The 26,835-nt window shown below is 41.7% G+C and overlaps 5 protein-coding genes across 6 annotated transcripts in view; 1 reads left to right on the top strand and 4 right to left on the bottom strand.

Annotated features, from left to right (window-relative positions):
• LOC107380406 (solute carrier organic anion transporter family member 1C1) overlaps positions 1 to 7,456 on the top strand; it is a 57,448-nt gene extending 49,992 nt beyond the window's left edge. The window contains exon 15 of the mRNA XM_015951647.3: positions 6,028 to 7,456. Within this exon, the coding sequence (XP_015807133.1) occupies positions 6,028 to 6,271 (244 nt within the window). The 3' untranslated portion in view covers positions 6,272 to 7,456. The remainder of the gene's footprint in view (positions 1 to 6,027) is intronic.
• Positions 7,457 to 8,587: 1,131 nt separating this feature from the next.
• Positions 8,588 to 12,882, bottom strand: bcap29 (B cell receptor associated protein 29). 2 transcript variants are annotated; one of them, XM_070543517.1, is made up of 8 exons: positions 12,751 to 12,882; positions 12,223 to 12,327; positions 12,041 to 12,141; positions 11,685 to 11,832; positions 11,466 to 11,601; positions 9,728 to 9,830; positions 9,476 to 9,576; positions 8,588 to 9,399 (listed from the first exon to the last, which is right to left on the bottom strand). In XM_070543517.1, the coding sequence occupies exons 2-8, from the start codon at positions 12,312 to 12,314 to the stop codon at positions 9,364 to 9,366; spliced, it is 717 nt and encodes a 238-aa protein (XP_070399618.1). In that variant the 5' UTR covers positions 12,315 to 12,327; positions 12,751 to 12,882; the 3' UTR covers positions 8,588 to 9,363. The 2 variants fall into 2 exon arrangements, with proteins under 2 accessions (XP_070399618.1, XP_070399619.1); XM_070543518.1 differs by having other exon boundaries at positions 12,746 to 12,856.
• A 3,792-nt stretch (positions 12,883 to 16,674) lies between these two features.
• On the bottom strand, positions 16,675 to 19,184 carry dus4l (dihydrouridine synthase 4-like (S. cerevisiae)). Its single transcript, XM_015951651.3, has 6 exons — positions 18,737 to 19,184; positions 18,544 to 18,665; positions 18,358 to 18,475; positions 17,423 to 17,545; positions 17,091 to 17,317; positions 16,675 to 17,001 (listed from the first exon to the last, which is right to left on the bottom strand). The coding sequence occupies exons 1-6, from the start codon at positions 18,820 to 18,822 to the stop codon at positions 16,736 to 16,738; spliced, it is 942 nt and encodes a 313-aa protein (XP_015807137.1). The 5' UTR covers positions 18,823 to 19,184; the 3' UTR covers positions 16,675 to 16,735.
• Positions 19,185 to 20,921: 1,737 nt separating this feature from the next.
• On the bottom strand, positions 20,922 to 23,599 carry rflnb (refilin B). Its single transcript, XM_015951653.3, has 3 exons — positions 23,178 to 23,599; positions 21,546 to 21,640; positions 20,922 to 21,444 (listed from the first exon to the last, which is right to left on the bottom strand). The coding sequence occupies exons 1-3, from the start codon at positions 23,376 to 23,378 to the stop codon at positions 21,126 to 21,128; spliced, it is 615 nt and encodes a 204-aa protein (XP_015807139.1). The 5' UTR covers positions 23,379 to 23,599; the 3' UTR covers positions 20,922 to 21,125.
• A 586-nt stretch (positions 23,600 to 24,185) lies between these two features.
• vps53 (VPS53 subunit of GARP complex) overlaps positions 24,186 to 26,835 on the bottom strand; it is a 42,890-nt gene continuing 40,240 nt past the window's right edge. Inside the window, exons 21-22 of the mRNA XM_015951652.3 lie at positions 25,564 to 25,668; positions 24,186 to 24,725 (exon numbers count right to left, since the gene is read on the bottom strand). Of these exons, the coding sequence (XP_015807138.1) occupies positions 24,555 to 24,725; positions 25,564 to 25,668 (276 nt within the window). The 3' untranslated portion in view covers positions 24,186 to 24,554. The remainder of the gene's footprint in view (positions 24,726 to 25,563; positions 25,669 to 26,835) is intronic.

Here is a 26,835-nt window from a genome sequence, read left to right as displayed (position 1 = left end):
ATCTCCCCTGAGACACTTCTGCTGGAATGGAACCCCACAACACCAGAAGAAAGGAGAGAGCGCTAAACACCAGTCACCGTTTTCTAGGTCCAAACATCTTTTGTTGTTTGTGACTTCAAATGATGTTTTTCTTTTTGGGACTCTGGTAGTTTTTCCTAAAGTTGAAGTGGTAGCAGCCGGCTGTTTCTCCTTCTCTGATATTATTAAGCGGAGAACCTCTCGCACCTGTGGTGTTCTGTAACTAAATATGCGAGTGTGCAATGAGTGGAAGACCCAGGCAAGTGCGGAAATGCAGCGGTTCAGTGAGAATAACAATGGCAAGGTGGAGAAACGAGGGCCTGGGCAGGATTCAATCCCCAGACTCCCGGGTGAGAGTCACGCGCACTAACCAGTCAGCCAAAGGGATGTCCCCGTGGCCAAGTAGCCAGGGCGCATGATCAACTGGGATGCAGTGACAGGACGCTCACCTTGACACATCTTCGCCCCTCTTTCCACAAGCATGTCCCTGAGCTCCCACACAGGGTGCCACAAACTTCAAATCCGTGGACCTACTTCACAGTACTACATGGATCCTGCCAACAATGCCAAATGTGGCAAGGTGGAGAAATGAGGGCACAGGCGGGATATAGCTATGCTATTTTAGAATGTTGTTAAGAGGCATGAAAAACTAGTTTTAAGCGAATTTGTTTTCCAGATTTGCTATGGTAGCTTTAAAGGTCAAACTTACTCATATTTGTATACATTTGCAGTGGTCTCTAGAAGGAATGGAGGCCTTTTAAGTCTTACTCTGCAAAAAAAGCAAGCTTCAGTGCATCTGTTTGATGATGCAGAAGCCAGCTGGAGGACAAAGTAGCTTCAGACAGCAGGATTTCCTGATATTTGGACATCTTGCCTTGGTTTGTATATCAGCAGTGTGACCACCACTGACTGCTCTGCAACGTTGATGTTTTATCTCCACAAACAACACAAGCCTGGAGGAGTTCTGCTGAGTGGTGGAGTTGCTAATGCTAACGTTTAGCTTCTACTAGTTGAGAAGTTCTCTGCTGTTTCTTGGATGCTAAACCAACAGGAAAAGGAAGAAGTTAATTTATACAGCACTTTTCACAGACCAAAGTCGCAGTGCTTAACAACAGCCTCCCCTGTCGCGAGTCAAGATGGGTGAGTCCATGAATGTTAAGTGACAGTGTGACATAGATCTGTCAGGCTTTTCAAATCCCAGAGTTTCACCATCTATTTTCTTTCAGAAGCAAATGCAGGAGATAGGTGTAGGAGACTATTTTCATGTTCAGCACATGACCGATTAAAATCAGCAATAATAATTAAAAAATGTTTTTTCAGTGAAGTTGAACTTTAACCCTCCCACTGTCTTTATGGGTCCACGTGGGTGGGGTGAGGTGGTGCTCACTCCTCACCCCTGCCACATGGACCTCAAGGGATAAACCATCAACCCTGCTCAATGGTCACCTTTCCTCGCGGGGTCACCCATCAGGACAGTGGGGGGGTTAAATATTCTTAACCTGCTGGGACTTAGGACACAGATAGCAGCCTGGGCACAGCCAATGAACTGAACAAGTTCTTCAATAGGTTCAGTTCAGGAACAAACCCAGCATCTTCCTCGCCTGTCCCCAGCCAATCAGACATCCCATCCTCCTCTGATCCAACATTTTCCTGTCACACGCCAGCTCTTTTGTCCTCTAACGCAGTCATGGACTCTTCTGGTTCTATAAATCTGTCTTCAACCAAGTCAGGAGATGCTGCTGCCCCATTTACCTCCCCCTCCCACCTATCTGTCTCTAGAAGTCAGGTGAAGAGGCAGCTGGACAGACTGAACAGGAATAAGGCTGCAGGTCCAGATGGTGTCAGCCCCAGAGTACTAAAGGCCTGTGCAGAGCAGCTCTGTGGGATTCTGCAGCACCTCTTCAACCTCAGCCTGGCCCAGGAGAAGGTTCCAGTCCTGTGGAAGACATCCTGCCTTGTTCCAGTTCCAAAGAAAACTCGCCCATCAGTCGATGAAGACTACAGAACGGTTGCCCTGACATCCCACATCATGAAGGTCCTGGAGAGACTCCTGTTGGTCCACCTGAATAAGCAAACTAGGTCATATCAGGACCTGCTGCAGTTTGCTTATCGCCATGGAGTTGGAGTTGAAGATGCCATCATCCTGCTGCTTCAACCAATCCACTGTCATCTGGACAAAGCAGGCAGCACTGTCAGGGTCATGTTCTTTGATTTCTCCAGTGCATTTAACACAATCCAGCCTGATGTACTTTGCCAGAAACTCCAGAAGACACAGGTGGGGGCCTCAACTATTGGATTAAAGGGGCATTATGGAAGTTTGACAGCCAAAACATGTATAGAAATAATAAATTTCTTCTCCATACATTCTCCTGCAATGCCCTGGTCCTGTAGAATGAGCCCTGGCATTTTTACTGTGATTCCCTATTTTTCTGTAAAATCACAGAAAAAGAGAGCTGCTCAGGTCGAGCAGGCTGCTTCATCCGCGTTCACGCTCAGGCATCGCCCGTAGCATTTGATATCAGTAGCTTTAGCAGCAGAGAGAGAGAAGTAGTGCCAACTCAGCAACTTTGTCGCTGTTCCTAACGCCTAGTGACAAAGCTAGCTACATTTCTGAGGACCCTTAGCTACTTTCTTCTAGATATCTCCTGCAAATTAGCAACAAAATAGCCATTTTCACTCCAAACCGTTCTTTGAACGTTGTTTCAGCTGTCATTAAGGATATAAATGTTACAGATATAAAGGACCTTACTGTTGCTTTAGCTCACCCAGTAAGACGTCGGACTCCCGTGTAGACGTCTTGAGTTTGATTCTGGATGTGAACCTACTTTATTTAGAGTCTCTTTTTTACATTAATGGTATATTTTTTTACAGTAAGATGCCCAAATTTTTATTTGAGACTCGCGGAACGGCATTGAATTCATAGATAAAAAAAGATGTGGGTTCAACTTTAATTTTGGAACAATTTTTCAAGCAAGGGAAGGGAATGATCTTGCAGGAGGACTGACCCATCATAAACCTTTGTCGGCTGTGCTGAAGAGAAAAGTACAGAACCAAGTTATTTAATTAATTAGCTGCACGTTCTCCTGTCCTCTGTCCTCCGGGCCACACACACACACACACACACACACACACACACACACACACACACACACACACACACACACACACACACACACACACACACACACACAAGGGACTGTCTCTGCTGTTAGTCAGTTGTTGAGAGTGTAATCTCTTCAGCCATCGTCTGTTGGGGTAGTAGCATCAGAAGCAGGGACCTGAAAAGGCTCAACAGCCTAATAAAAAAGGCTGGTTCTGTTCTGGGGACGACTGTGGAACCACTGGAGGAGATAATGCAAAGAAGGATTCTCCAGAGATTCAAGAAAATGATGGACAACCCTGAGCATTCTCTTCACAAGACTGTCCGACAACAGAAGAGTGTCTTCAGTCAGAGGCTTCTTCAGTTTCACTGCAACACTGACCGCTACTGGAGATCCTTCCTGCCAACAGCCATTGTAATATACAACAACTCTTTGATGACTTGATTCTCATTATTATTCTGAGCTACTACAGCAATCAATTTCCCTCTGGGATAAATAAAGTATTTTTGAATTGAATTGAATTGACATGTTCCACACATCATCATGAAATCCCACTCTGTTATGTGAAGGCTCTTCATTCAAGGCTGCAGTTGCTGAAATATGACTATCAAACTGGGCCACATGAATGCTGCAACACTCCCACATCACCATGTTTGCAGTGGTGCCCTACCCTGACTTACTGCCAGTGTGTCTTTTGAAAGCGGCATTATGATATAATATACTTGTCAAAATACACTCACTGGCCACTTTATTTGGTACACCTTGCTAGTACTGGGTTGGACCCTCCTTTTTCTTCTAAATAGATTCAACAAGGTACTGGAAACATTCCTCAGAGGTTATGGTCCACATTGACATGATAGCATCACACAGTTGCTGCAGATTTGTCGGCTGCACATCCATGATGCAAATCTTGTTCCACCAAATCCCAAAGATGCTTTATTGGACTGAGATCTGGTGACTGTGGAGGCCATTTGAGTACAGTGAAATCATTGTCATCTTCAAGAAACCAGTCTGAGATGAATGGAGCTTTATGGCTTGGTGCATTATCCTGATGGAAGTATATCAGAAGATGGGTACACTGCAGTCATAAAGGGATGGACATGGTCAGCAACAATGATCAATTTGTACCAAGAGGCCCAAAATGTGCCAAGAATATGTCCCCACACCACTATACCACCAGCCTGAACCGCAGGACGGATCCATGCTTTTATGTTGTTGACACCAAATCCTGACCCTACCATCTGAACATTGCAGCAGAAATCGAGACTCATCATACCAGGCAGCATTTTTCCAATCTTCTATTGTCCAAATATGGTGAGCCTGTGTGAATTGTAGCCTCAGTTTCCTGTTCTTAGCTGACAGGAGTGGCACCTGCTGTGGTCTTCTGCTGCTGGAGCCCATCTACCTTAAGGTTGGACGTGTTGTGGGTTCAGAGATGCTCTTCTGCATACCTTGGTTGTAAAGAGTAGTTAATTGAGTTACTGTTGCCTTTCCATAGATGGGAATTGTGGCATCAGCAAGTCCACTCCATTATGTTATTTTGTTCTGCTCAGTAACTGAACAAGGTTCATTTAGTGTGTTGAGTGAGATCACCTGGTTTAGTTGCTGAAGAAAAACACGGCATGGAGATGACTTGTTGATGCCACTCGCCATCAGCTCTGACAAGTCTGGCCATTCCTCTGACCTCTAGAATCAACAAGACCCCACAGAACTGCCGCTCACTGGATGTTTTCCTTTTTCAGACCGTTCTCTGTAAACCCTAGAGATGGTTGTGTGTGAAAATCCCAGAAGATCAGCTGAGTCTGTAATACTCAAACCAGCCCCTCTGGTACTAACAACCATGCCACGTTCAAAGTCACCTTTCTTCCCCATTTTGTAGCACGGTTTGAACTGTACAGCTGTCCATTATTGGTTCTCCTTTACCTTGCTGCTGACCGTTTCTTTCGCGGCTGTGAACTTCCTCAGAGCTGACGCTGATGGTGGCATCACTTCCTACTCCCGTTTATCTGCGGGCAGCAGAGGACGTTGTCGTCCTCTACTGCCCGCTCTCCCCTCTCCGATGATGCAGTCCCATGCACGATCCAATGAGTAAACTCCATCGTCCCTGTTCATGGTCCCGCATCCACGTCTCATCATCTCTATAGCTTCTTTTGTCCATCTTTTGTATTTCTGTTGTTCGGTGTTTATGATCCTTGTGTTGGCCCAGTCCATTATGTGGTTTTCTCTTATGCAGTGATCTGTTATGGCTGACTTCTTTATTGTACTTTCTGCTTCTTCTTCTGCTGCTCTTGTGTGTCTTCAACTTGCCTCTTTCTCGCACTCCTTTCTATGTTCTATTGTATGTGTATTGAGTTGGCGTCCGGTTTCTCCTACGTATTTTTTATTGCAGTTTGCATGGGATTTCGTAAAGAACTCCACATCTATGTCCAGCTGGTATCTTGTCTTTTGGGTGCACTAGTCTGTTTCTAACTGTTGTGTATGGTTTTGTTGGTGTGTTTATGTTGTGTTTTTTCATTGTTGCTGTTATTTTTTCTGTTATGCCTCTGATGTATGGTAGGGTTATCACTGGTTTTGGTTCTTGTCTTTCTGGGTTTCTCGTTCTGTGCTTTGTTCTTTTCTTTCTGTTGTTGTTTGTTGTTTTCCTTTATTTATCACCCATGTCGGGTATCCGTCTGTGACGCCACCATCAGCGTCAGCTCTGAGGAAGTTCGCAGCCGCGAACGAAACTGCCAGCAGCAAGGTAAAGGAGAAACCTTTTCTGTGTCTTAAAAAAGAACCAACAATGCAGTTAGGAAGGCAACACAGTAAGAACATACCAAAGATGTACAGGTGTACCCAATAAAGTGACCAGTGAGAATATAACCAAACTCTACAAAATCTAATTAATACTTTTACCCTCCTTTCAAAGGATAGCGTACCTGGGCCTAACTCTGAGCCTTCGGACTATCTCATTCATCATTTGCATTCCGGGTTTCATCCTGCTCAGCCGACAGATGAAGGAGGAGGAAAAATGTGCCGCACACGGAGCTCTGACTAACGGCGGGACGGAGCTGGAGTTGCTCAGGAAAGAAGAGTTTGTGACACTAAAGCCGACCAACCAGTGCACTCCTCGGTCAACGGCGCAGATCGGCATGCCTGGAAGTGACCTCTGACCCAACGGATAAGAACTTTTCTTCTTTTTGTGTGGTTGTCATTCAAACAAGTACACTTATAAGTTTGTACAGTGTGATACTCTAAACGTGCGCACACGCACACACACGCGCGCTTACTAAAAATGAGATTTGCAGGGACAGCATTAATCTATATTTGTACTACTGAATGTGGAGGTATTTCTGGAATGTACATTCTATTGTTTTTGCTTTTCAAAACAAAAAAAACTATTTTTCTGGTTGGATTCTGGCACAAAGGCTAGAAAAGAATCTTGACTTATGCAGGCCAAACACCAGCATTGAACTGAGCTGCCTCTGCAGAAATAATGGTTACAAATGGAGGATTTTCTCCCTAATATTACAGAGCAGCAGAGATAAAGTGGCCTTATGAAGCATTCAGAAGGCTTCTGCAGGCTGTTTACGCTTCTCAACGGCCTGCAGGTGTAAATGTGATGTACAGTAAACAGTATGTGCCTCCTTCACTCAACAGTTACCTCGGTGTGCCATCGATCCTGACGACAGTGGAGCAACTTTAAACAGTTGCATGCTGTAAGTCTTCAGAAACTCGTGAGAAAAATCATCTAAAAGAAGAAAAAGACTTTGCCTTTGACAAAAAGCCCAAAGTTTGGTCTGATTGTGTTGAAGTTTGTGTCGTGTTTTTCTGGATGTGGATTCTGGTGTTTAGTCACTTTAGATAAAACAAGTTTTGTGTCGTCTGCTTGAAGTAGAAGCTGTTCTGATTTAGATATCCTCAACGCCCATAAAGAGGAGTCTGAATTTCATTTTCTGCCCATAAGCAGCTTTTTAAATGATTGATAGAAATCTGAAAAACGGACATGAAACCTAAAAACAGAAATACTCCCAGATGAACCAGGTTCTGGTGTTAATATACTGTTGTGTCTTCAACAAAAGAAGTCTGTGACATTGAGACACTGATTGTTAGTATAACGTGTATTTGTTACGTGTTTTTGGAAGTTTAAAAAGTCCCCGTTTGTGAAGTCATTCGTAGTCTTTCTTCTGTTTGTGCCACTAGTTTCAGTTTGTGTAGTTCTGTGAGATTTTTTTGGTTGTTTGTGCCAAAGCCCAGAATTATGGTGTGCTCTCAGGTTTTTTCTCTCCTCTAATCAGAAACAGTTTTTCTGAATACATTTTCCAAAGTTTAAATATGAAAAGAAGTTTTAAAAATGACCTGAAAGTGTGTTTTTATTCTGGGAAACGGGTCTAGAAGAGCCGGGTAACGTCAGAAATGTTGCTACAGCTAACACAAAGAGATCAGGTGATGCTGAAAATGTAGGGGACGGGCTTTTCCTTTGTCAGTGTGGAGGATAAGAAAACATCAGGATGCAAAAACGTGGAAAAGGACAGAAAACTAAAATAACTCTGATTACACAAGCATTAAAGTATTGAGCTAAATTTATTTTACTAGTAGTACATTTGATTCTTGGTGATGCTTCTTTCTTGGTATTTATTGATATTTAGATTTTTTGAAGATGATTTTCCTAAAAAGATGTTAGGTGGTTGTTTAAAAAAACTCCTTTTACCTCAAACTGTTCCCCTGCAAACACTAAGGTTTATTTATTTATTCTCAACTTTTCAAACAGATCCATCATTTTTACTCCATTTTGGTCATTTCAGAAGACATTTCAACTTATTTTACTAAAATAAAACAGACCAGGAGACTTCCTGAAAAATCACTTCAGAACAAGTTTAATCGGTTTTCTTGACAACGTGGAAACTGGCTCCATTTTACTCTTTCATTTTTCCATTGATGTGAAGAGATATCATTCATCTTTAGTTTTATTTGAAGCTTTCCAAATGATAAAAGTTTAGATCAAAGTTCCTGTTTTCCGTGGAAATAATTTTAGATACTTTGCTTTTAAGACTCAACAGTAAAACTAGAAGACATTCAGATTTATGATTCAATTAGAATTATGCTCATGAGGTTACACATAACCTTACAGGTTTCAGTGATGTCCCTGATTCACCTCCAGGATAAAAATCTGATTTTATGGTATAATTTGTCTCCTTACATGTGTGATGAGTGTATTTACCATTTGTTGAACTCAGATTGATGTCCAGGCACGGCGACACAAACTCAGACAGCAGGGAAGAAAGAAACCATCGTCTCAATAAGGCATTCACTTGCATTACAGAAACAAGATTGTACATAAATATCTTGGATTATTTTTGTAAAATTTGAAGTAATATAAATGTAAAACAATTAAACATTTAATATCCAATCAAAATGTGTTTCTGTGTTTTTTATTAAGTGCTGTGGGGAATAAAAGTGTGAATAAAAACACCAAATAAAGCAGGACGTAATCAAACAAATCTTTATTGGAGGAAATATCCTATGAACGGCATAAAAAGGCACTTCAATCTGATCTTTTTGTAGAAAACAAACAAAATGAATAAAAGCGTCAACATGTAAAAGTGGGAAACCTTTGAACATTTAATTATGACCATTCTCTCAACAGTGATGCGACTCAAATGAGCAAATGGAAATACAAAATAATACATTGCTGTCGTGTACACACACTAAAGTAAAACGTGTGTGTGAAACATAGTGCATGAAATAAGACTATGGAACCCTATAAATAGCATTGAAATAGCATTGCTGAAATTCTCGTCCTTACAGATGTTTCCTTTATATTTATGCAAAATGATTTAATTTGCAAAACTGTGGAAAAGTCAAATAACAGATGGTGATTTGTCTCAGTTTGAATCCACAAGCGAAATTCATCTGCACAGCAACACATGCAGGCTCAGAATTTACAAACAGGTCTGAACCAAAGCTGCAGCTGTAATTATCACTAACTTTGACCTAAATGTATTTTTATAACCATTGACTGAAGCAAAATTTTTCTTGAGCTTAACACCCAGCCATCTGAATTTACATAACTATGAACAAATGCTCGTGTGTAGCGCTCAGAAAGAAAAATCACCCGATTTAAAACATTCCAATCAGCAGCCTAAAGCCTGCTTAGAGGATCCAGATCTGCTTCTGGAACATAAAGTATGACCCGAGGTTTTACATGAAGGTGCTGCAATGGCTCTCTCTCCCTCTGTGATGTAGAAAACTCTCCTCCTCTTCGCTAGTCGTCCTTTTTATGTCCACCATCTTGATGATTCTGAAAAGACAACTCGTGTAAGCAAACGCCCGTGTTTCATTATGCAGAAAAGTAACTTTACACATGTTAGGACTACCTGGAGCTCCTGGTGCTCCTTGAGCAGCCTGTCATACTCCCTGGCAAGGCCCTCCATCTGCTTCTTCATCCCATCAGCCTCTAATTGAGATTTCTTTAGACCTACATTAATAATCACACATCATCATGAAGCATCCTCTGGAAATTAACAGGCATCAGATCAACTTTCTCCTGGTCAGATTACAAACACAAACATGTAAAAGTAATTTAAAAATGCACTGGAGGAGATGTGTAGCTGTGCATGAAAACAAACCCTCTTTAGAGGTCCTCAGCTCCTCTTTCAGTCTCCCTGCTTCTTGTCTTAACAACTCCATGCCCTCTGCTGTTGCCTTATCACCCTTCCCAGCCATCAGAGTCTGAAAGTCAGCAAGTTAGGAGTGAGAGTGCAGGATGGCCAACTCATCTAACATTTGCAAACACAAAAACTGGATATAATGTGGTCATATTTCCAGAAGCTGAGCTAAAATGACTTATTAGCTGAGATGCATCCCCATCACGTATAGGGATGCACCGATGGATCGGCATTTGATCGTAATCGGCCGATAGCGCCCCTATCGGTTTTGATCGGAATTTTCAAAATAGATCAAAGCAGACCGATCAGGTAGGGTTGTCACGGTAACCAGTGTAGCGGTAAACCCCGGTAAAAAAAAAAAAGTTGACAATAATAATAACCATCTTGTTTTTTAAAAAACTATATTATCTTGGTGGGTTTACCGTGGCTGCGGTGTAGGCGCGGTGACCCTTACCAGCCACCGTATCATCGGCTGAAGTTGCCGGCGGCACAGACGCACGCTTTGTTTACAACAAAACTTTCTTGAAGCTAAAGCTGAAATAATGGTCAAAGGAGGAGACGGCAGCGCTCAGGAGGGCATTTATTATCCCTCAAAGAAGACAAAGTCGGAAGTACGGGCATATTTTAGATATTTGAAGAATGCCGAGGGAGTTTATAGAAGACGGACGGCTATCCTGTTTGCAGCACGTGCAGAAAAAGTGTCTGTGAAAGGCAGCAACGCTTCGAATGTCATGACACATCTGCGTGACCATCACCCACAACTTTACAGTCAACGCAAGGCAAGCTAACGTTAGCGCTTTAGCTAAAATGCGTGATCCGAGGATTTGGGTTGAGGGAGAATGCAACGAGTCGCTATATAAAGCAGCCGCAGCGCCGCTACCTGCATATAAACCGTGTCACGGACACCCCCATGTTAAAATGACGCTATGCATTACGGGGCTCCCAGGGGCAGATAAGAGTTGGTCTCTCTCTGAGAATAATTATGAATTTAACAATGATTACTGCCTGATGACATTTTCCCACATCTGCAAAACTCACTGGAAGAACACAAACCGAGGACAATATTTTCCTGATATACGGATTGCTCAAGTAAGGGTAAAAAAAAGTATCTGATTAGAAGGCTACTTGAGTACTGAGTATCATCTGATCTAAGATTTTTAAAATGATGACATCAAACAGACATAAAATAAGAAGTTATGGGCAAATATTGATATTTTAAAGACTAAAGGGGAAAAATGTAAACAAATAAACAACATAATTACAAAATAACACATTTTAGGCAAAATTTAGACACAAACTGAGGACAATATTTCCTGACATACAGGATTTATTTAATTGTGTGAAAATGTAGCACGTTAAAAATATACCGCGATAATACCGAAAACCGTGGTAATTTTGGTCACAATAACCGTGAGGTTAAATTTTCACACCGTGACAACCTTAATACAGACCATTTTAGATTAGGTTACATTTCCTTTATTCCTAGATTATGTAGTTTGTAGCACTCATTATAATGTTGTAGAAAATTTCTGGCCAATCCACGTGATCGGTATCGGTGATCAGCATTCTTTGATATCGGTATCGGTGATCGGCAGCAAAAAACCTGATCGGTGCATCCCTAATCACGTACTTCCAGTGCTAGCAGACGACGCTAGCTAACTCCATTATCTCTCAACTTAAGATGAGAAACAAAGTCTACCTGCTTCAGCTGCTCATTGTCCTTCATGTAATTCTCAGCTGTTTTGTTTGCATTCTCAGCCTGCATTTGGAGAGCAGCTGTAGTCCCACAGGCAGATGCCAGCTGGTTAATTAAAGTGACCATTCGCTTCATAACCCTGCAGGAGACAGCAATGTTAGAGGATGGTTAAAAGTGAGAAATCAAAGGGTTGCAGTGTGCTACAATAAGAAGAAAACTCACAGCCAGAGGAAGACAGAAAAACCAGAGATGTAGAGGTTCCTTTGAGCCCTGAAAAGCTTCATGTGTAGGTGGTCAAATATATTTGGCTGCAGCTTCGCATCCGGGGTGACTTCTTTATTGGAGTACTTCCTCACCTCACGCACAGCATCTGAAATCACAGTTACACGTGTGACGTGTTTGGGGATGTTTTAATTAGATTATTATTATTATTATTATTGGAATTAATTATTATTTTTGCTGCTTTGATGCAATTTGAGAACCACCACTACAATTTCTACTTTACTGGATCTTGACTTACAGGTGCTGCTTCGTGAGAAGAGTGGAAGAATAATAAAAAATACTCTTTTTCTTCTTACCAAGGAAGAGAACAACAAGTACGACGATCATGGTGAGAAAGACTTTGTTCCAGAACCTCGCCATCCAGCTCCAGATACGCAGCTGGAAAATAATCTGCCATCTGCAAAAAGCACACATAAGCACCATGTCACCACTTGATCATCATGTAGAACTGAATTTTCTTCATATGAGAGATTGATACCTTCTGGCTGAGATAAAGGGCAAGCAGAGGATGACGATGACACCAATCTCCACATAGAGGAAAAGAGCTACAGCTGCCCACTGCAAAGTCATCTTCCTTTCCCCTCTTAAAGACAAAGATCAACGTTAAAAACAGTAAGAAATTATAAAACTATCGCGTTTCTAAAGGAAAACACACTGAAAAACATTCAGCTCTCACAACAAATAACTTTAGGCTACCTAAGGATGTGCAGCTCTTAATATTGTACCTAAAACTAGAACTTCTGCTCCCCTCCATCTTTGGTCATATCATTTAACAGGGGCTTCCGTAAACACTAACTTGATATAATAATTTCTCTGGTTTTCACATTATCATAAGAGGGAAAAATAAAGAAACGTTTGGCACAACGCACGTAAGAGCACGTTTTCTTTTATTTTTGAAACACATTAGCTAACGCTAACACTCACTTATCAATACAGCTTAGATTCAAAGTGTTTTAAAGCGAGACGTTTGTGTTCAAATTATGAGATAAAAAAAACCTCACCGTACCAATAAAGCACAGAAACGCTACCAAAAAGGGAGTAACTTCTCAGGGCAAAGTTTGTCTTCCTGTTCCAGCGTCGTTCGCTCAAAACAAGCTCGTTCGAAACTACTTCCGGTTACTTTTAAAATCCTTTTCATTATAAAAACATAACGGTTTGTTTAAATCTGCATCAGATTAGTACTACTATTTTAAAAAAGTATTTTTCAATGTTTTATTTTTACTTTCTTTGTTCTCGTTAGTTAAGACAGTACCGAAATTTTAAATTTGCTTTTATTTTGAAAGCATAACTTTCCCCGCTATAACATTTGTTTCAAAAACAAAATTACCAAAATATCCTTATTGAGCCAAAATACCTGTTAAAGCTAACATGCTTGTTGTAATATTTTCACTACAAAGAGATCCACCCATTTCGTAGTACTTTTAATTTTTAACTTGAATAAAATGGAACAACAAGCTATCAAATTAAAAAAACAAAAAGCAAAACATTACTGTGTCATCAATACTTTTTGTACTGTATTTTAAAATGGATTTCTTATTGTATTTTCATAGGATTTATTACGGTATTTTACAGGGATTTCTTAGTGTATTTTAATAGATTTATTAATGTATTTTAATGGTCATATCTCTGTCCTATTGTGTTGCATTTTATTGGTGTACAGCACTTTGTTTGTCCATTTTGGCCATATGAAAGCGCTCTATAAATGATTTGATTTGATTTGATCAATTATGCAAAAACAAGTAAAGAAAGAAAGAAAGAAAGAAAGAAAGAAAGAAAGAAAGAAAGAAAGAAAGAAAGAAAGAAAGAAAGAAAGAAAGAAAGAAAGAAAGAAAGAAAGAAAGAAAGAAAGAAAGAAAGAAAAAGAAAATAACAAGGGGAAAAAAATAAAAGCTAGTTTAGAAAAAACATACAAATCTTTAAGAAGATTTTTTTTTCAAAATAAAATAAAAGGGGTTAAAGAATAACTAAGCTGTCCTAAGAATGCATAAAGCCAAATTGCAAGAAGATTATCCAGTTGTTTCAACAAGGAGAAATCATTTTAAAGAGCAATCCACAAGGGTGGAGATTTGGCATATTGACATTTATGCATAATATTTAGCCTAGTCTAAGATTATGAACTAAAAATTAGTATTGTTATTTCTTGGAAATACACATAATTTAATATTCTGAGTGGACCAAAAGAGAACATTACTAAAAATGGAGTACAATAACTCGAGGAGAGACTTCCATAACCATAAAACAGTGTCACATTCATGCTCTGTTGTCATCGTTGTCGTCTTCCTCCGCTTATCCGGGTCTGGGTCGCGGGGGCAGCATCCCAACTAGGGAGCTCCAGACCGTCCTCTCCCCGGCCTTCTCAACCAGCTCCTCCAGCAGGACCCCAAGGCGTTCCCGGACCAGATTGGAGATAAATCTGTTGTCTCCAGATTTAATTTACAGAAGTAACAATTTCCAATTGAATTAAATTTGAATCATCTCTTAACAAATTCATTAGAAGGTTAACAGTATGTATAGTTAAACAGTAAATGGCCTGCACTTGTGTAGTGTCTTCTTAGGATTTTACAACCCCCCAAGGCGCTTCACAACACATTCAGTCATTCACACGCTGGTGGTGATGAGCTACAATATAGCCACAGCTGCCCTGGGGCGCACTGACAGAGGTGAGGCTTGCCATACACTGGGTGTCTTGCTCAAGGACACAACAGCAGCATTCTATGGGAGCCGGGATCGAACCTGCAGGTTATTGGACAACCCGCTCTACCCCCTGAGCCACTGCTATGGTTTTAAAATGGACCTCTTTATGTTTTAGGGAATTGGACATTTTAAGTACTTGTTTGAATAATTGGTATTTCTGATTTATTCTAATCTGTAAGAATTTGTGAGCTTTTTGCTACACCAGGAAAGTTTTACCCAATAGTGTCTCAACAAAGTATTACATTTTCCATCTATAGGTCTATCATCTGATTTAGCTTTATGTAAATTTAGAGTCTGTTTGTTTAAATTGTTTTTGGTTGGCAGGAGGAGGACCGTGGGGACATTTTGAGTAACCGTTCTGTATAAGCTATTATTTATATTTAGTTTAAAAAAAATCCAATTCAAATATATTATCCATGCTAGCATGCAAATCTGCCAGTTTAATAGAACCTGTTTATGAAACGTGGAGCGTTTTATGACCAGTTTGGATATTTCAAAATCAGACTAATAGAAAACCAAACCCTCCAACTTTATTGAAAACAAGAGAAGGTGCAGCAAACCAAATCTCCCTTTTATTCTTGAAGAAGGATCAGAGTCAGTCAATCATCCCATACATAATCTCAAAGTCAATAGCACGTATCCCCCCCACACTTGTAGTCCTTTAACAACTTGTATGCTCATCTTGACAGGGGGTGACCCAACAACTGCACTCATGTTTTTATATTGTGTTTATGTATTTCAGGTACTTTTTTACACAAACACATTTGTTCTTCATTCTCCTCCTCCTCTTCACCTCTAAACCCACATTTCTCGTCTTTTCCTTCCCATCAATAAAACGCTTGAAGCGTATCTTCGTAATCCTTCATTCACAGGTGAAAAAATACCAGTGATTTCTGACTTTTTCCACGAGGCTTTCTTCAATCTGTTCTGCGTCTGTTTCTCCCTTGATTCTTTGAAGAGGCAATGGCAGTGCAATGCTATCAATGAAGTTAAAGGAAGCGGCGTTCTGGACAATCACAAGCTTCCAGTTTTCATCACTTTTGACGGGTTGTTAAAAATTTGGGCATGTCTCCATCTGCCTTTGAGAGCCCATGCTCACGCAGACAGAGAAGTATAAATCAGGCTTCAGACATAAGGTGAGAAGCTCGGTCATCCGGGAGGGGCTCAGAGTAGATCAGCTGCTTCTCTACATCGAGAGGAGCCAGTTGAGGTGGCTCGAGCAACTGGTCAGGATGCTTCAGACGCCTCCCTGGTGAGGTTTTCCGGGCATGTCCAACCGGGAGGAGACCAAAAGCAAGACCCAGGACACTGTTTCTCAGCTGGCCAGGGAACGCCTTATGAATCCCCCAAAAGAGCTGGCCTAAGTGGCTTGGGAGAGGGCCTCTCTGCTTAAGCCTAATTTATACCTCTCCGTCTGCGTCGAGACGGACGCACGCAACGCCATTATCCGTCCTTGTGAGCCTGCTGGAGAGCCCTCGCAAGGACGAACGGAGTTGAGCTCTCTTTTCTAAACATCTGTCCATCGAGACAGAGAACGTAAGCTTGTGATTGGTCAGGACGCCACTGTCGTCTACAGCGCCGCCATTGCGCCCTAAAAAACCTAGAGCCGAGGATATCTAGCGGCAGACACGGAAAAGCTTTAAGAACACATTGTGGAAAAACTCTAAAAATATGAACGTTTTGACCTCCTTATCTCAGTGAAGCTGAGTATTGTATTCTAGTAGCTTCCAAAAGGGAATGTATTTCTGTTAGGACAGTCCAACATGAAAACTGACAGTATTTAACTCTAAATGTATTATTAGCGACATACATTTTTGGTAAGAATCAACATTTATGCTATAACCATCCTCATTTAAAAGACGTAACAGAAAGTAAATGTAAACTTTACACAAAAACAGCTAATTTCCAGAATTGTATCAATTTCTTTTTGTCTATTGCTCATAATTAACATTTTTTACACAGCTAAAAGTGATGAAAGCATCCATTTAGTCTCTGAAAATGTAAATCTAAATCAATATCACTTTATTTTTCCCTTAGATAACTTGCTCTACTCATCAAGGCACACTGAGGCATTTGCATCATCCCAATTAACCTCAAAATGGCAAAAACTTTATATTTAGGTCTCTTTAGAGTACTGCAAGTATCATTTTATGCAATCATATTTCCTTTAAACATTTTGTTATGAATACTATTGACTCCAGAATGAAAAAAAAATAACTACGAAAAAGACAGTAAATTACAAATTTGCCACTTTATTATAAAATTAAGAAATAGAAAAATAAATTCTCTCCACACATTCAAGTTCCAAGATCTTGAAGAGTCCCGTAAGTGTTCTGGAGGTAATCGATTACAGCTGAGGTGCTGGACAGAGAGTTAAACACTTTTCTCTCAGGCTGGGAGCTAACCCTCTCCAGCATGTAGATGAGATGGCGGTGAAAACATGTGAATGGAGTGCCCAGTTCTGTAGAAATGTCCACCCAGTCCCATATACATTCTAAAGGAGTGTCCTCATATCCTGCAAACATGGCTGGGTTGGCAAGCAGTCCTCGTGCAACCATCACACCTGTTACAAACAAACAAATGAGCACTTAAAGGAGAAAGGCTGAAAGTCATTCATGTCTAAGAGCATGTTTTGGTTAAAAGCAAACATACCGTCAACACCAGTAAGCTGATGAGTAGACTCCACGTCACAAAGGTACTTAATGTCCCCATTGGCAATGACAGGAACAGACATGCTGTCTTTGATTGTCTTTATAGCGTCATAATGAACCGGCTGGTGGCGTTCGTCTGTTGTACGACCGTGGACCGTTATCCAGGACACCCCAGCAGATTCAGCCTTCTGACACAGATCCACTGTTTTCCTCAAGTCTTTGTGAATCCTTTGAATGAAGGAATTTATTTAGGACACTAGTGCAGCACAGAAAAAACATTCTTGTTTTCTATTTGTTATAATAAATCAGTGTAAATCTGGTGTGAGTGCTTACCTTATCTTGATGGAGGTTGTGTAGTTTGGTTTATCCACTTGGTTTCTGATTTGTCTCACCATGTCTTTAACAAGTTCAGGCTTATTCATCAGGCATGCTCCATACCCAGCTGACATAGCCCACCTAAAAACACATCAGATAAGCCAATTAAAAACCTTGTGAGACTTGTAGGAAAATTCTAAAGGCACACCTCCTAATGAGCAGCAGTGATCGAAATAGAAAGATCCATCCATCCATTTTTGTCCGCCTATCAGGGGTTGGGTCACAGGGGCAGCAGCCCAAACAGGGAGGCCCAGACTTCCCTCTCCCCAGCTCCTCCGGGGGAATCCCAAGGCGTTCCCTTGCCAGCCAAGAGACATAGTCCCTTCAGCATGTCCTGGGTCTTCCTTTAGGTCTCCTCGCAGGTGGACGTTCCTGGAAAACCTCACCAGGGAGGCAACCAGGAGGCATCCTGACTAGATGCCCCAGCCACCTCAACTGGCTCCTCTTAATGTGGAGGAGCAGCGGGTCTACACTGAGCCCCTCACAGATGACCAAGCTTCTCACGCTATCTCTAAGGGATAACCCAGACACCCTGTGGAGAAAACTCATTTTGGCCGCTTTTATCCGCAATCTCATTCTTTTGGTCACTACCCAAAGCTCGTGACCATAGGTGAGGGTTGGTATGTAGATCGACCGGCAAATCAAGAGCTTTGCCTTCCGGCTCAGCTCTCTCTTCACCACGACAGACCGGTACAATGCCCGCGTCACTGCAGGTGCAGCATCAATCCGCCTATCGCTCTAACGCTCCATCTTTTCCCTCACTCGTGATCAAGACCCTCCTTCACTCCTCCTAATAGAAACATAAACACTTGTATATTTAACAACAGTAATAGAACATTTAAAAACACATACTAGGACACTAAAGTAAAAAGACCTATTGTGATTAGCAGCACCTCTGAGGACAGCCACAGTTGAGGTCAACTCCATCTGAGAAAGGTGCCACCACACATGCTGCATCAACCAGGGTCTGGGCATCATGGGCAGCAAACTGCACTATCAGGGGGCGATCACCTAAGGAAAAATACATTTAGAGTACAATGGCATCCAGCACGATCATCTATGCTTCAGAGGCTACTCACGTTCATTGGTAGTAAACTCGCTATCTCTGGCTTTGACAGATCTCATGAAGTCGGATGCTACTATCATTGGGGTGAAGCAGACATCACAGCTGTACTTACGCACTAACGTCCTGAACGCCAACCTATGGAAATAAAAACAGGTCAGCCACATAGAACAATAAAAGAGACACGGGTAAAATTACATTTCACTTACTTTGAATACCGAACCATAGGGGCACAAATCTTCAGCACTTTCCCCTTTTCAAACATGTCCACGATGCCACTGCTAGCTGTGTTCATTCTGCGCACGAAATGTGTTAGCGTCAAGCTAACTGTTCAGATATTCAAGGGCCAAACTTTAATGGCGGACGTGATTTGTTTCAGCACGAGAACCATGTGCACTAAAAAGCTAAAAGCCACAGATACTTAGAGAGCAACTGAAGTATACGAGTATCCCGGAAGAACCTGAGGCTGAAAAAACATGCTACATTTCGGAGCTGCCTCGCGAGGAAGGTTACGACCCGCACGTCACACAGCGTTTAAAATATCCTTATTTTACCAAAATACCAACACTGCAATACTTAGTCTTAAAATGTATACAATTTTATTGGGAAAATATTGAGGATGTTCAATTTGTCGCAGGTTAATCTACGTCACGATCACTTCATGGACCGTAAGGAATAGTAGATTTTATAGATTTAAACAGTTTCGACTCAGTTCAAATATAACAATCTATTAAAAAACACATTAAAATGTAAAAATAAAAAGCATAGTTTATTCAAATTTCACGTAAATGTGAAAATAATCGCGCATGAACGTGCAAATAAAACACTGCATTAAAAAAAGCCCATTCAAATGTTTAAATAACACATATAAGACATCACAAATGTAAGCGTGGATAATGTAAAAATTATGTATTTTAACCTGGAAATCCACCCTATATGTGTGTGTGAAAATGCGCACAGGCGGAGCAAATACTTTTACTTCGGCAACTGAAATTTTAGGCTCAAAATCTTTAGCATCAAATCGTTTTATTTACTTAATGTGGTAGTGTGATCCATACCGGACTGCTGCCCTGTGGTCATGGGGGCTTTTACACAGTTGCCGTGTCTTAATGAAATCTGCGTTGATAAATTATTGTTCAGAATAAAACGTCTGGTGCTTGAGAGTCTCTAACGTTACAATACAAAATATGGCCACAAGAGGGCAGTGCAGGAACAGGGCTGGAAAACTGGCATCAGAGATAATTCTCAAGAAAGAAAATCTGAGTCAATTTTACATAAACTTCCTTGAAGTCAAAAGGTGGATCACTTATCTTTCCTTGTGAGAACTGGCCTGCTTCTGTTGAAAATCTATTAGAACAACTTCAATAATGAAACAATGTACACAGGCATCAAAAACGTGATCACTTTATTTCAAACAGGCACAAGTACAAGGCATCTTGAAAATATTCCTCACCAGTGACTGGGATGGGATCAGTTAATCAGCACGTGAATGTAAAAATAAATACAAGTTTAATCCAACATTTAAGTTATCGCAGTGAAATCCTGTGCACCAGTGATTGAGTCATGCTTTAGTAAACACCAACCTCAGATACTATCACGGTTACCGGCACAGTCTAAGCTTAAACATTGGAAATGTCTTCCATCACATACAAAAATACATAAAATTGACAAAACAAGAAGCTTGATGCAAGGTTTCAAAAGAGCACCGACTAATAATGACACACACACACACACACACACACACACACACACACACACACACACACACACACACACACACACACACACACACACACACACACACACACACACACACACACACACACACACACACACACACACACACACACACTTTCAACAGTGTGGACAAATTTTAGTTTTTCAAACCCTGGATTTTTAGTTATTTAGTACTAAGATTTAAAAAAAAACAAATTCATGAGCTTCGAGGGTAATGGGATCTCTCAAAGTAAATTCAAACCAGAGGTCTTACCCAGATGTTTCTACTGATTAGAAAGACCCTTAGAGAGGTGACAGGCTTCTAAATAAAACATCAATAAAGCAGATTTCACAGAGACATGAATGATAAACAATCACAGCACAGACTCCTCCCACCAACAGTATAGGAGGTGTAACTGAAAGAAGAGACAAACATGTACACAACAGGTCAGTGGCAGAACGAAACCTTAATATTAAGATTTAAAAGCACAAACATCCTTTCTCTTCTAAATGAGCTTCCCTCCTCTGATTACTTTGGCCTCAAGTTTCTCCTCAAGCCTGCAGTTGAAGACAAGGACAAATACAACAGGGAGGACATAATGAACAGTGAGGCTTCAGTAATGCATTCTAATGAGGCTGAGGGGGAAAACACAGCTGGTTCATTTACACGACCACCACTTAGCTGGACCCTAAAGAGACGACGGGAGACTATTACAGAGGTTGCATTTGCTGGTGATGCATCAGGAGCAAAAAGGAGCATTTTAAACCTGAAGAGGTGAATAAAAACAAAAACAAGCCTGAACTGGCTTCAGTGCAACTTAAGAGGAGCATCAGTACAGTGACAGTAAAAACAACCCCAATCACCTACCCTAACCCCCACCCTCATTGAGGTAGCCTCCTGCTGCAGGCCACCTCCAGCTCCACACTCGACAGGAAGCGTCTGCACTGCCGGTGGGAGTCGTAGCTCAGCTCTGTGATGTAGGCTTCGCTGGTTTTCTTAGGGTAGATGATGGTGGTGCTTCTGAAGCATTGGGGACGAAGGCGTGGCTCCAACTCCAGCTGTGTCTTGTAGTGGCGCCAGGTGCTGTGGGGCAAAGCCACGATGGTTTGTCTGCAGAGCTCCAGGCCCTGGCCCCGAGGCTGCAGATCCACAGTCTGGATGAAGTGACGGTCAGAGTCATAGTGCACGAATGATTTGTATCTGTGGACGAAGGAAAACATCCATGACTTTAGTTGGATTAAAACAGGACATCATGTGTCCAAACCAAATATTAACTCTACGCCTTGTTGTGGTCAACTCACCTCAGCTCCTTTGGTGGCAACGGTTCTAATCTGATACCCTCCCCAAAAGACAGAGGCTGCAGCTCAGGTAAAGGGCCAGCTGGTGAAACCGAAACCTGAAATGCAAAGTAGCACTTTAAAATGGCAGTGTGTAGTTTCCTGGCACTAGGGGGCAGTACATACTACACTTCAGGGTCCCTAGTTAAAAAAAAAAAAAAACATTATGGTAAATGTTACCTGTGGAGCAGAAAGCATGCAACCTCAGAGTGAATCTTCAAACTTTGATGGTGCTTTTCAGTTAATTATTTCAAGAGAACGCAATGCTGATTGTAGTTTTCTGGCGCCGTTTACGGATCTGCGAGGGGTCCTACGGCAGGGAGTTTAAGTCCAAGTTTTCCTCTGCTCTTCTCCATGTCTGGTTCGATGATGTCACTTTAGTGATGCGCATTTATAGTCCTGGAAGTATTTTCACACAAATCCTACCCCCCAATACCCCCACCCCACCCCCACGGAAAATAAGCTAATTCTTGGTATCAAAATGAGTCTTTAAATTCACGGCCATCATATGTGAAATACAAGAATTAGAAAACAGCATTTTTAGCCCCGTTGACTTGCATTTTTTCGTTTTTCTAGGGACCCGTGGTCCAGAAGTAGATGGGTGTGACATATCAGCCAAAATATATTGCACCTCTTTTTCAATGCAGTTCTTTCACTTTTGGGTAACTTTTAGCAATTTTGTTATTACATTTGTGTTTCTTACAGCCTAAGTGTTTTTGAACGTTGTGACATAACTTCTGTGCATGTTCAGCCAATCCTCTAGCGTGATGTCATCGACAGGCATAGGACCCTGAGCCGGCCAGATAAACAGGTCGTCTAATGGCACCTCCCAAAGATGCCAATAGGCTTCATGTACTTTAGACCCGACGCCGTCAAATCAACAAGTAGACATCATTTTATTCATCTTCAGCATTTTGATGGATATCTCCAGTGATTAACGGTAAAAACTACACATTGTCTCTTTACGTTGAAGCTGGGATTCGTCCTTCATTGGATAGAAATTTGCCCTCCAAATTGCCATTAATTCTTGTGAGGATTTTCAGGATTTTTATGTTTTTAACCTCAGACCAGTACAGGACCACTTTAATCCATCCATTTCAGATCTTTAATTATTACATTAAAAAGACTTAAAGCCACCCTTAAGTAAACCCTCATTTTAAATGTGATTTACGTGATTTTATTTATTTATTTTTTTGTTACCAGCAGTTTCCATTTGTTTAGTTAAATCCAAAGAAATCCCCAAAACTGACACACAGTGTGGGTAACAAATATGCAGCATCTTTCAGGTCCTGTTTTTAGCTCTTTGATGACTTTTTCCTTATTTGTTAAAAATGACACTTTATAGTAAATTATTCAGCTGTTGTAGAAAGGGTTTTAACTTTTCTCATTTGTTTTGAGCACAAAACTCCACAAAATGTTTTAACGAGACCAAGATCACAACCAGCTACAACAGAGTTTTACTGCTCGGAAGGAAAGCACTAATTAAAACACAAATCTGACTGATCTAATTCACTTTCTTCGGTCAACGTTGAAACTTTCTAACACATTTGATTTTTTTAAACGAAACTGGAGGCAAGGAAGAACGTGGATCCTCACCAGGGAGCCCCTTTCTTCGTCCTCCGACACCGGGCTCACCCCACCGGCTTTCCCTGCGCCCGCAGGCATCAGCCAGGCGCTGGGGCTCGGACTCGGGGGTAACCCAGAGTCCGGGCTGTCAAGTCCCCTCTCAGCCCTGCTGCAGCTCATGCCTAGAGGATCTCCTTCGGAAACATTTGGCAAGTTCAACCTGCCGACCATTTCTTGTTTAAAAAAGTGTCGCAAAAGTCCAGAGAGTGATGTGCAGGTTTGGAAAGGGAAATTGCACTTCCTCGTATTGTTCTCGGTTTTGTTGCACGGTTCCTCCGCGTGCTGCAGAAATTCTGCCCGGTCTGCAGACGCTTCTGCGGGCAGAAGACTCCCTCAGTCTGATGGGGAGCAGATTTGGGCGAATGCGCGTAGGATCCCAGGTCTAATCCACGTTTCCGACACAGGGATCAACAGGATTAGCTCCTCCAGCCACCAGCGGCTCCTCTTCAAAACTCATCCTGGCCCCTCAAAGGAGACTTTCATAGCCGCAAACACAGGAAGGGACACGCCTCCCAAGCATCTCTGGCCTCTGATTGGTTGGGAGATAATTGGAAACAAGAACCAAGGCCAGGAGTGGGAACTTTTCCAGACCTTCCTTCGACTAGAAATTTTGGCACACACACACTTTGGACTGAGCAAAGAGGTAAAATGTAGCAAATGTCTTTCTCTGCTCCTGATTTACACTAATGGAATTGATCACTGATAAGATCATAATTAAACACATTTCTTTGTCGGCCAAGAATGACAAAAGTGAAGGCTATGAAGTAATATGTGTGTGGTGAATAATTGGAAAATGGAACCATTTCAAGATAGCAGCAATCTTTTTTTTTATTGCGGCTGTTTGGACTAGCAGTTAGCTCATCAGTCCTGTGGGACGAGATCCCGCCATCTACAGTCAGTGAGTTATTTAGGAATTTTATTTACAGAAACACTTTTAATGGTAAATAAAAACCAAAGGTACACCATACTCAAAGCAGATCATAATCAGAAACGGTTTTTAATTTACATCAATGTTACAATCATCAAGGATTAAATACGTTAAAGAGCAGCCAGAGACTTTCTGAGCAGAATTTAAATCAACAACACATCAGATCCTCTGATAGCTCAGGTGTTAGCGTCACGAAAACCACAAAGGGAAATTACAGCTACATGTGTACAAATCTCATTAACCGTTTAGGAAGTTTCATCATAACCCAGCTTCAGCTCAGTTTCATATTACGTTTAGGAAGAATGTAACTTTTCGCTCTCTCTGAGATCCCAAACTAACTGAATGGAGAATAATGGAGTCTTTTGTTATAAATAACGAAAAGCAATCTGACGGCAGTTAGGATGAAGATCCAAGTCTGTTCACAGTCTTTTCTTGATGAGTTTCTCTAGTTTGCGGATACGAGAAGATTCCTGTTCAGGAGTGGGGGCGCTAAAGGACAGAGAGGTGCCGCCGTCGGCCCCTGAGGGTGGAGTGGGTAATCTCTGCCTGAAGAGCTCCAGCATGCTGCTTTGCTCGCTGCGCTTCAGACCCTGCACACAACCCAAACACACACATGAGTGCAAGTTCATCAGAGCTGGGTATACATCTGAAAGAGTGGAGCCTTAAGTCACCTGGGGTTATATTTGCTAATTCATCTGATGAAGAGTCAGAAAGCTGGATTAAGATATTGGTTAACTACAAAAAGTAGATTAATCTGTGTGATCTGACATCCCAGAAACCATTAACATGGATGCCCATTTCCGATCCACAGAATTACAGTCATCAGAAGAAAACACTGTCTGGCTTTACCCAACAGTATCAACTTAACCACCAATGTATCCCACTGGGCTGCAACTATTGGTGTCAAATTAAAAAAATGCATTAATGAGGAAGTTTCTAAAATGTTGGCAAGGATTCCCAATTTCCTCGTCTGCACCGAAGGGTCTCAGCATCACACCGCTGGAATTCTGGGTGTCCTGGACCCTTCTCTAGTGCCGTCTGTGAGTCAAGAATGAGTGAAACACCCGAGAAAACTTTGGGAGGGATTGGAGAACAAACAGTGTTTGAAGCTGCAAACAAGTTAAGATAAAATCAAGATCAATTGCAATAACATTTGCAATAGTCATAACTGTAACGCAAATGTTGCTTTTGTTCACAATTACTGTACTGCCCTCATGACTCAGCCATAGGTAAAATAAAACATATTGCAAAAACGTAGATTTGATTTTAATGCGACTTCAAAAGAGAATTGGAGTGTTGCCAAATGTTAAAACCCCAGTGAGGGACGGGTTTGATGCTTAAACCAAAGTGGAACATTTTACGACTTCTCGTTTTAGATTAAGCAGCATTTTTCATTCATTTCAGCAAAGAAAAGTAAAACCAGCTGACCTTCATGTCCAGAACCTTCTGGAAAGTTTCTGGATTCCCATCAGCCAGAAGTTTGATGTAGTTATCAACAAACACCACTGGTGGTTCATGTGGGGCCATCACCACCTGAGGAAAAGTTCAGAGTTAACGTGGTTTACATCCGTCCCTCCCACCAGCCCATCACTATTTTACTATGAACAATCAGGGGACAGCCCCAGATGCCTTTAAACTATCCCACATGGCTCTGACGGGGAAAGGGAGGCAACAACCGACAGAACCAGGCAGCCGAAATCAAAGTTCTGCTTCTATTTTAAAAATAGTTTCTTCTTTTTAAGCTGCAACTACACCAGGCACGCGTGAGCAAGAATTAGCTTGACTAGTTATTATTCTTTGGTAATGAGTTTGGGTAAAAATTAGCATTGAAGAAAAGTCTTGTGGGACGCAGATTTGTACAGTTTTAGTACATTTTTAATAACGAAGACAAGGACAGGACCTAAAGCTGCAGCAGACCAACACATGGCTGATTCTTAAAAACATTTTCAGCTCTTTCTAGTGTTACACCTTCTGTGACTCTGGGTAAGGTGTGTGTGTGCATGTGTGTGTGTGTGTGTGGGGTGGGGGGGGGTCGCAGCAGGGCTGCAGAATCAGAGCAGGAAACGCAGGAATGATTGGCTCAGGATTCTCTGGAACGCCACTCTTCCTACAAGCCCTGCTGACTGAGTGATTTACTTAACAACTGCCCTGGAACTGGGCCAAAGGGGCTTTGAACACCCCCACCCCCCAAACAGAGGGTAAAGAAAGGGGATCAGTCGGTAACGGACAAAAATGAGCACTGAAATGGTAAATTTGAAATAAAATGCGGAGAAACAGAACAAGAGTGGGGAAGGGGGGTGCCTTTGAAATGTTCCCCCAGAAGAAAACTTCACAAGGCTTGAGTGAAAGCTGGAGCTATGGTGGGCTGGGCTGAGTGTGTAAAACAGCCACGTCTCTCAGGCACCGTGCAGGCCAGGAGAGGCCATCTCCAACAGACACAAGGAGTCTTGTGTACTTTGAACATAGCGGAGAGCTGGCTCACAAAACAAAGAGCCCAGATGTATTCCTGTTCAACGCTCAGAGCAGACCCTCGCTCGGCTCTCTGCAGAAGATGGGGTCTTTACTGGGAACAAACTGAAATTACTAGTCTGGGGGCTAGTGGCTGTGTGTAAACATGAAAGAAATAACAATAAAATTATTTATGCCTCTTTTCAGAGGTTTAGCATTTCTGTAGCTGCTTAGTATTGTAGCTTATCCGAG

The sequence above is a fragment of the Nothobranchius furzeri genome, chromosome 13 (assembly GCF_043380555.1).
Source record: "Nothobranchius furzeri strain GRZ-AD chromosome 13, NfurGRZ-RIMD1, whole genome shotgun sequence".
In the NCBI taxonomy this organism is placed as follows: Eukaryota; Metazoa; Chordata; class Actinopteri; order Cyprinodontiformes; family Nothobranchiidae; genus Nothobranchius; species Nothobranchius furzeri.
Note: the sequence above shows the minus strand (reverse complement) of the source record. Positions and strands in the feature narration are given on the sequence as shown.